The sequence below is a fragment of the Triturus cristatus genome, chromosome 10 (assembly GCF_964204655.1).
Source record: "Triturus cristatus chromosome 10, aTriCri1.1, whole genome shotgun sequence".
In the NCBI taxonomy this organism is placed as follows: domain Eukaryota; kingdom Metazoa; phylum Chordata; class Amphibia; order Caudata; family Salamandridae; genus Triturus; species Triturus cristatus.
Genome location: NC_140593.1, coordinates 1,010,937,840 through 1,010,946,964, shown reverse-complemented (window position 1 = coordinate 1,010,946,964; position 9,125 = coordinate 1,010,937,840). Strand labels below are relative to the sequence as shown.

At 51.4% G+C, this 9,125-nt stretch overlaps 1 protein-coding gene across 1 annotated transcript in view; it reads right to left on the bottom strand.

Annotated features, from left to right (window-relative positions):
• Positions 1 to 488: 488 nt before the first annotated feature.
• Positions 489 to 9,125, bottom strand: part of TMEM130 (transmembrane protein 130) — a 401,485-nt gene continuing 392,848 nt past the window's right edge. The window contains exon 8 of the mRNA XM_085630206.1: positions 489 to 1,487. Coding sequence (XP_085486332.1) covers positions 1,302 to 1,487 — 186 coding nt within the window. The 3' untranslated portion in view covers positions 489 to 1,301. The remainder of the gene's footprint in view (positions 1,488 to 9,125) is intronic.

Sequence of the window (9,125 nt, the reverse complement as noted above, 5' to 3'; positions counted from 1 at the left end):
TTGCATACTGTTACAGTATGGGACCCAATAGCACTATAAATACACATTGCATTTTTACAGAACACCAACCAGGAATAAAATCAGTGACCCAACAGTTACACACATAGACATCTAAAGTTTGTAGTAGCCCTTCTAAGTGGCCCTCTCAAGTCCATCGTGCATGATGTGCTGCCCCATTCAAGGCTTTTTCTTTGAATTCTGGGACTTGTAATTTTGTATATTCCATTAAAAAACAGGGCTATAAATCCAAGAATTTAAAAAAGCCTGCAACGAAGCAGTAAATTATGCCTCGACCTGGAAAACGTGGCACGTTTGATAGTGATCAAACTGTGCTTTCCTACCAAAACAATGGATTCCCACATATTATTTTTAACTTGCATTGATTTTTTATTTAAGACATGTGCATCACATTTATATGCAGTTTCCTGTAGGTTAAAGACCAGCAAAGTATGTACAGGATATCTTTTTAAATACCTGCTGACCCACTCTCCACACTTACTAACCCGGCCTATTATACTTATTCTCACAGTTTCTATTGATTTTCTGAACACTTACACAGACCAATCACATAAGCCTTCACCTATGAGCATGACTGATTATCAGGCAGTACAAGCTGAAGTAGCTGTAGCAATAAAGCCCATAACCAGAAGAGCATAAGGAAATTAATCCTAGCTACATTGTTTTATTTTTCTCTGATTCTAGAGTTTGTTGGTACAGTGATTTTAGCTTGCACTATTAGCAAGGCTCCCCTGATCATAAAATAAGTTTAAGTGACTAGAGAAAAAGCCCTAAATCAAAAAAAGAACCTGCTTGGTTAACAGGAAAATAAATGTAACTCAACCAGCTTTGTTTCTCTGCTGCTCTTTCCCAAGGGGAGTGGGTCTCTGGGTTGCAAGGAAAGCTCTGTCGGGCCTTCAGCAGCCCGTGGACCGTACATTGAGTACCACAGGCCCATCTGATACCCTAGTCCTAACATTACTAGTCCTACAATATGGTAGTTTATGAAAAACAGGACGACACATTACCAGTTCAACAAAGGGTCCTTGGGCTTCAATGACCAATCAAGAAGAATATTAAAGGGGGCTCTACCACACCCCAGCATTCATAACCATACTTGAAGCAGCGAAAAAGCTTCTGCAACTTCACTGGCCATTTGTCAGTCACACAGAATGCACTTTCTCAGCACTTTAAGCCTGCAACAGAGAACCAATTTTCTCTCCCATAATCTCTTCGTCTCTTTGCACCCTTGATGTTACTACCCATGTTCTGGTTCAATGAGCATATGCACACCAATCTCCTTCCTAGAGCACGTAACTTCTAACTTTGTTAACTTTGTACAGTGACTTGAGTAGTGGATGTTTTTCTCTAGTCTTTTGCTTGTCTCCTTCACTTGGTTGAAGGGCGCAAGAGTTATTGATTTGGATACCTCCAGCACCTTGATTGGATGGATTCTTCTCTGAGGATGGTGAAAAATCAAAGTCTGCCACCTAGAGGGTCGAAACAGAGTGGAAAAAAGTCAATTTATGGTTTACTGCTTGAGTTAATCAACAGTGGTATTAGTATCAAGGTTATTACCCTTTCTATTAGAAAATGTTTAGGCATCAAAATATGCTCAGAGCGAAATAAACACTAGCTACAGAGCGTTTGATTCATTTAATGACATCTTTAAGAAAATATGTACCAAGGGTGATACAGAGGTATTATACTCTACTTCTGGAACCAAGCTGCAAGCAGCATTTGCACAAGGCAGATTTATAAATGCAGATTTACCTAATGCAGCTTTATTTAGTTGAATAAATCTGTTCACTATGGGGCCGATTCCGATGGCCGGTCGGACAGCTGTCCGTAGCCTTACTGTACGACCGACTCATACCTGGAGCCGGTCCGTCCTGTAGAGTAAGTATGATGCGCATAACTGCCAAAAACATGACCGACGCGTAGGCTTCGAATCAAGCCCCATTCTCCGTCCGAGCCGTAACTCCTAAAGAACCGAGTCACCCGGAAGCAATATCCATAGCAGTTTCCGGCATTACAAGTACGATGCATACTTCCTACGCGGCGGACGGGTCGTCACGCACGGGACATCACAGCAGCCGGAAAACAAGCAAATCAGCTACGATTCGCGCCACAACTCAATACATGGCTACGAGACGGAGCAGCTTGCAGCGGGCATGAGACGGAGCAACAAGCAGCGTGTACGACACGAACACATCATGAATCCCATCGCGCAGGTCATACCAGTACTCTACATCTATGACCGGATCAGGGACTGACGCCGATGGCGCAGGCGGTAAGTCAGACGCCTACAAAACAAACAAACGACACGTACACGCAAACTGGCAACACACATAGGGGGATCCACATCCTGGCCACTAACAACAGCCGACCATAGGGGTTGCATGGCCAGCACCACAAACACCCCCACCCATAGTGGATCTGTTGCCCATCACTACTGCCACCCCCAGCCATAGGGCTTATATAGCCCATCACCCCTGCACCCCCACTCACAGGGGACCTGTTGCCCATCACCCCTGCCACCCTCAGCCATAGGGCTTATATTGCCCATCACCCCTGCCACCCCCACTCACAGGGGACCTGTTGCCCATCACCCCTGCCACCCCCAGCCATAGGGCTTATTTTACCCATCACCCCTGCCACCCCCACTCACAGGGGACATGTTGCCCATCACCCCTGCCACCCCCAGCCATAGGGCTTATGTTGCCCATCAACCCTGCCACCCTCAGTCATAGAGCTTATATAGCCCCTCACCCCTGCCACCCCCACTCACAGGAGACCTGTTGCCCATCACCCCTGCCACCCCCACTCACAGGGGACCTGTTGCCCATCACCCCTGCCACCCCCAGCCATAGGGCTTATGTTGCCCATCACCCCTGCCACCCTCAGCCATAGGGCTTATATTGCCCATCACCCCTGCCACCCCCACTCACAGGGGTTCTGTTGCCCATCACCCCTGCCACCCCCAGCCATAGGGCTTATGTTGCCCATCACCCCTGCCACCCCCAGCCATAGGGCTTATGTAGCCCATCACCCCTGCCACCCCACTCACAAGGGACCTGTTGCCCATCACCACTGCCACCCCCACTCACAGGTACCTGTTGCCCATCACCGCTGCCACCCCCAGCCATAGGGCTTATATAGCTCATCACCCCTGCCACCCCCACTCACAGAGGACCTGTTGCCCATTACCCCTGCCACCCCCAGCCATAGGGCTTATGTTGCCATTCACCCCTGCCACCCCCAGCCATAGGACTTCTATATCCCATCACCCCTGGCACCCCTACTCACAGGGGACCTGTTGCCCATCACCCCTGCCACCCCCAGCCATAGGGCTTATATTGCCCATCACCCCTGCCACAACCACTCACAGGGGTTCTGTTGCCTATCACCCCTGCCACCCCCACTCACGGGGACCTGGTGCCCATCACCCCTGCCACCCCCAGCCATAGGGCTTATGTTGCCCATCACCCCTGCCACCCACAGCCATAGGGCTTATATAGCCCATCACCCCTGCCACCCCCACTCACAGGGGACCTGTTGCCCATCACCACTGCCACCCCCACTCACAGGTACCTGTTGCCCATCACCACTGCCACCCCCAGCCATAGGGCTTATAGAGCCCAACACCCCTGCCACCCCCACTCACAGAGGACCTGTTGCCCATCACCCCTGCCACCCCCAGCCATAGGGCTTATGTTGCCCATCACCCCTGCCACCCCCAGCCATAGGGCTTATATAGCCCATCACCCCTGGCACCCCTACTCACAGGGGACCTGTTGCCCATCACCCCTGCCACCCCCACTCACAGGGGACCTGTTGCCCATCACCCCTGTCACCCCCAGCCATAGGGCTTATATTGCCCATTACCCCTGCCACCCCACTCACAGGGGACCTGTTCCCCATCACCCCTGCCACCCCCATCCATAGGGCTTATGTTGCCCATCACCCCTGCCACCCCCAGCCATAGGGCTTATATTGCCCATCACCCCTGCCACCCCCACTCACAGGGGACCTTTTGCCCATCTCCCCTGCCACCCCCACTCACAGGGGACCTGTTGCCCATCACCCCTGCCACCCCCAGCCATAGGGCTTATATTGCCCATCACCCCTGCCACCCCGACTCACATGGGACCTGTTGCCCATCACCTCTGCCACCCCCACTCACAGGGGACCGGTTGACCATCACCCCTGCCAACCCCAGTCATAGCGCTTATATTGCCCATCACCCCTGCCACCCCCACTCACAGGGGACCTGTTGCCCATCACCCCTACCACCCCCAGCCATAGGATGGGTGATGCGCAACACATCCAGCATACTCCAACATCAGGTATGTCCCCAAAATACATCCCCCATAACATCATGACAACTGTGTGTAGTCTGTGACAAATGCCCACAACAGTGATTATGGCTACGAGCATACAATGTAAGTAACAGCACATGTGTGACCAACACATGAGTGTAACATACACAAGGCAAGCATCACCATAGCACTGTTGCAATGTAAAAAGAACACTCCCTCACTGTGGAGAACAGAAGTTAAGTGGGGGCTCACAAAATGCAGCAGATGTCGAGCATTGTGGTGATGGGGACCAAACCCCCCTCATCACAGAGAACAAAAGGTAAGTGTCATCATGGTCAAAGCTGCAAATAACAAGCAGCATGTATGATCCCTGCTCCCAACACATCAAACACTTCTGGGGCAAACTAGTGGTTGTGTCCCATACACACAGAGATGTGGTGAGGCTAACAGTGCTGTGAAAACATAACACACTCTCAGCCATGTGCAGACAAGCACCACACATGGGGGCTGACAATGCATAGAGCGTACAATGACACAACAGCAGACGTGACCATCACCAAGCATGCACACATCTCGAAAATAGACACACCAATCAAAACAACATGTGTAGACTGTAGGTGTCAGCTCACAAACTCACATTCCATGCCAGCAATGGCACCCAACAACCAGGATGAATGTGCACAATGATGTGAAATGACTCACAGGGACAGCATGCAAAATCACAGAAACAACATCCAGACAAAGGCCCACAACAGCAATACCAATGCACTGGTGCGGATGTACGATGTTACAACGCGAGTTTTTACAACGCGTACTGTTACATCGCGGTCGTTACAACGACTGCGATGTTACCACGCCATGCCTTTACAACGCAAGTCTTTACATCGACTTGCACTAGATGGCGTGCTAACATTAGAAAAGCGTAATTTACTATTCCAACTCCAGTCCACTTAACAGTAGGGAAGGTGTTTGGATAGTAAACTACACTATTTGTAATGTTAGCACGCCATCTAGCGCAAGTCGATGTAAATACTTGCGTTGTAATGGCATGGCATGGTAACATGCAGTCATTGTAACGATTGCGATGTAACTGCATCGCGGTGTACTAACCGCGATGTAAAGGTTGTTCCCCCACTGGTGCAGATGCACAAACAGGCAAACTCACACTGCACATCCGACACAACATGTGTGTGTGTGTCACAGTATCCCCAGGCAACTACACAACACATGAGGGGGGCTGAACCACAGTGACACAGATGCAGACACAGTGCCATACAAAAGTAAACGATCATTGGGACACCCTCCGTGGGCAATCAGGCATTGGGAGATGAGAGGGAGCACAACAGACACATGTGACAGACACAAGCTGGAATGAACACCAACTAACACAGCAAGAGACTGACACACAACACCACTACCCCCAGGGACCAGACAGTGGGGTGACACAAGCATGCATGACACCTCCACTGTGATGACAAAGGTAGATGTCGTACAAACTGGGAAACCCAGACATGTGTCCTGTGCCACAAATGTACATCACACATACACAAACACAAATCACTCAGCATGGCCCCTCATCCATGGACAAACAGGAGCTAGGGGACCATCCATGCAAAAATTCACATCAGTCCACCCTCAACACCACACACCCTGAACTGCAATAATGTGTATCTGTGAAGCCCACATGGACAGGTGACATAGCACATGCACCCATGACAAACATAGGAATGTTGGGATGAACTAAGGTGCACAGACACATCACACAAGGACAGTTTACAACCCTGGGGAATGAAAGACATACTGCACAGTATGCGGGACATGGCCATGACCTCAGAGCTCATGTAACCTTCAGAATCCCTGCCACAGTCCCAGGACAATGCAGATGCCAAGGAGAAACACAAGGCACACATGCTGACACCTGCCAGCATTGCAGCCGTGAACCCGACAAGTGGGAGCAGTCACACACACATACAAATGTCTCAATCACTGAAAACTACCACCTAGGGACAACTACATGATATTGCGAACAAACAAATGCATTGAGGAACCCTGACTGTGTCCCATCTGTGTCTGACAACATCATCATCACCACTCAGAACTGACAAATCCCAATGATGATACACCAATTAAAAGTAGTGTGTCATGCACCCACACATCTGGTAGCACATTGGAAAAGTAGTGGGATGAACCCAGTACCACTCAGCAAGCATCAACAACAGGAACATATCAAGGGAACACTGTCTGTGTATGAACAGGGATGTGGACACACACACATGCTCATACAACACACACCATGGGCCCAGGCCATGTCACTGGACAACCCACTTACTTGAGGGGACACAACTCCTGTGGGAGCCCCGCTGTGCCAAACATATTCACCGCAAGTCCCACTTATGTCTGCAGAACACTTGGAAAGTCAGCCATCAGTTACCACACAAGGAAGGCTCTGGTCACAACAGCCTGGGTACGTGAGTCTCCCCTACGTCATCTGCACATACCCAAAACATATGTCTAGCAAGTTGCACAGAGGCCCCAGTTGCTCCTATTACAATGATGCCCATACCTGTAGGTCCAGTGTTGATGAGCACAAAGTAAGTGGAAGTGACAAATTGGACAATGGGAAGCACATCATATGTGCAGCGGTGCAAGCCACAGATGTGACCATGCCAATGAAATGCTCACAGAGAGATGTACACAAATAGTTGATCCTGACACACCCAGGTAGCTGCAAAGGATGACATGGATACACACCAGAATAGGATACATATCTCATGGACCACAGGGAGTACCTCATATCAACACATCAGTATTCAACATTGTAAACCAAGCATTACAGGTGCAAGGGCATGTAAAACAACATCAACATAATGTACAGCTAAATCAAGTTCACAGGGATAAAGAAAAAAGGCTTTATTCAGCTTATAAAAATTGAAACGTCTGTTCTAACAAAAGGCCAATGGCCAGTCCATGTCCAAATGCAAAGGAGTGAACTAGAGTCACAAATTCAGTATATGAAAATCTAAACGTCTGTGCAAACAAAAGGCCAATGGCCAGTCCATGTCCAAATGCCAAGGAGTGAACTAGAGTGACAACTGTCACACCTTGCTTGCCTGCACTGCAAAGGACCGGGGTCATCCCCTCGGAGTGGCATACATGGGGGCAGGCCAGGCATCGCAGGGACAGGATCAGGGCGCAGCAGAAGGAGGCAGGGAAGTGGTGGGGGATGCAGGCGAGACACTTGCAACTGCAGTGGAGCTGACTGAAGTGGTGGGTGCTGTCACAACTGTGGGGCACAAGTCAGATGGGGTGGATGCCGGCACAACTCCAGTGGTCAGGTCAGATGGAGTGGATTGGCTCACCACTGCAGTGCCCAAGTCAGACGGGGTGATCGTGGACTCCAAAGCAGTGCCTACATCCATGGGAGCGGAATGGGGGACAGGTGAGGCCAGCAGGGCAGGGGGGGGACACGGTCCCCACATCAGTGACACCAACTGTCTGACCAGGTGTGGAGGAGCAAGTGCTAGGGGGGGATGGCCTTAGCATTTTGAGGCTGGTGTATCAGTGTGTGGGGGAACCCGGGGCAGGGAGTGGCGGGGAACCTCTTGAGTGGTGGCCTGGGGGATGGAGGACAGAGACTTTGCCTTGGAGCTGCGTGGTGGTCTTGCTCTTCTGGCGCCGGGGGGAATTGCGGGTGGGCGTCTCGGTCTGACTGCGCCTGGGGGAGGGTGTCCGGGTGTGAGGGGCACTCCCTTCTGTGTGTGGGGACTTCACCTTCCCCTTGTAAACAGGATCTGCAGGGTCAGTGGGGAAGAAGCCAAGGTCACAGAGGAAGAGCTTCTGGGGAGATGGGGTTGAAGGTGAGGCAAGGGAAGGGGGCTGGGAGGGAGAGGTCTCGGAGGACTGCGGAGTGGTTGTGGATGACTGTGTGTGTGTCAGCAAACCAGCCCCTGTGAGTGTGGAATCAGTCCCCTGCGCTTGCTTGTGTGCACGTCTAGACCTTGGTTTTGGGGTTTCAGTGCTTGGGACAGGTAGTGTGCTATGAATCGTGTGTGATGCAGGGGTAGGAGGGGTGTGGGACTGTTGGAGGAGGGACACTGCTGCCGTCAGGGAGGAGGCCATGGACTGATTGGTCTTCTGTAGGGCAGACATGCCTGAGGAAATGCCCCCCATGAATGACACCAGTTGTGTCAACAGACCTGTGTGTGTATGGAGGACCTTCAGCAACGACGTCTGCCCTACATGGATCTGTCGAAGTAAGTCCACAGTCTGCTCACTCAGGGCAGCAGGGAACACAGGGGCAGGGGGTGCGGTGCCTGGCACGAAGGAGACATGCTCACGAACACAGGAGCCCACAGGGACCTCTGGGATGGGAGCCGATGGGAGGGGGTGGTGGTGGTGGTGGTGGCGGTGGCGGCGGCGGGGACAAGCCTCACTAGCTAGGGTTTGGTGGCTGCTGACACCCGCCTCCACAAGGGAGTCATCCTCAGAGCTGCTGTGGCCCTCAGCTGGGGGGATGGTGCTGACGACTCCTTTGTGTGGCTCAACTCGCCCTCCGTGCCACTGCGTCCACCCGACTCCTCTCCTTCTGTCCCTGTAAGGCTCTGTGGCTCCTCCTGGTCCGTGGAGCTGTCCCCTCCTGTGGCTGTGGATGTATCTGAATAGGAATAGGAAGTAACAGAACAACATCCGTCACCTGCACTGACTGCACACACCACAGTGAGTACATCACATCACAGGGCAAGCCCTGGCATCATCAGCTGAACACAGCTCAAAGTGCCAACACTGTTTAGGATAAGACAATTGTCA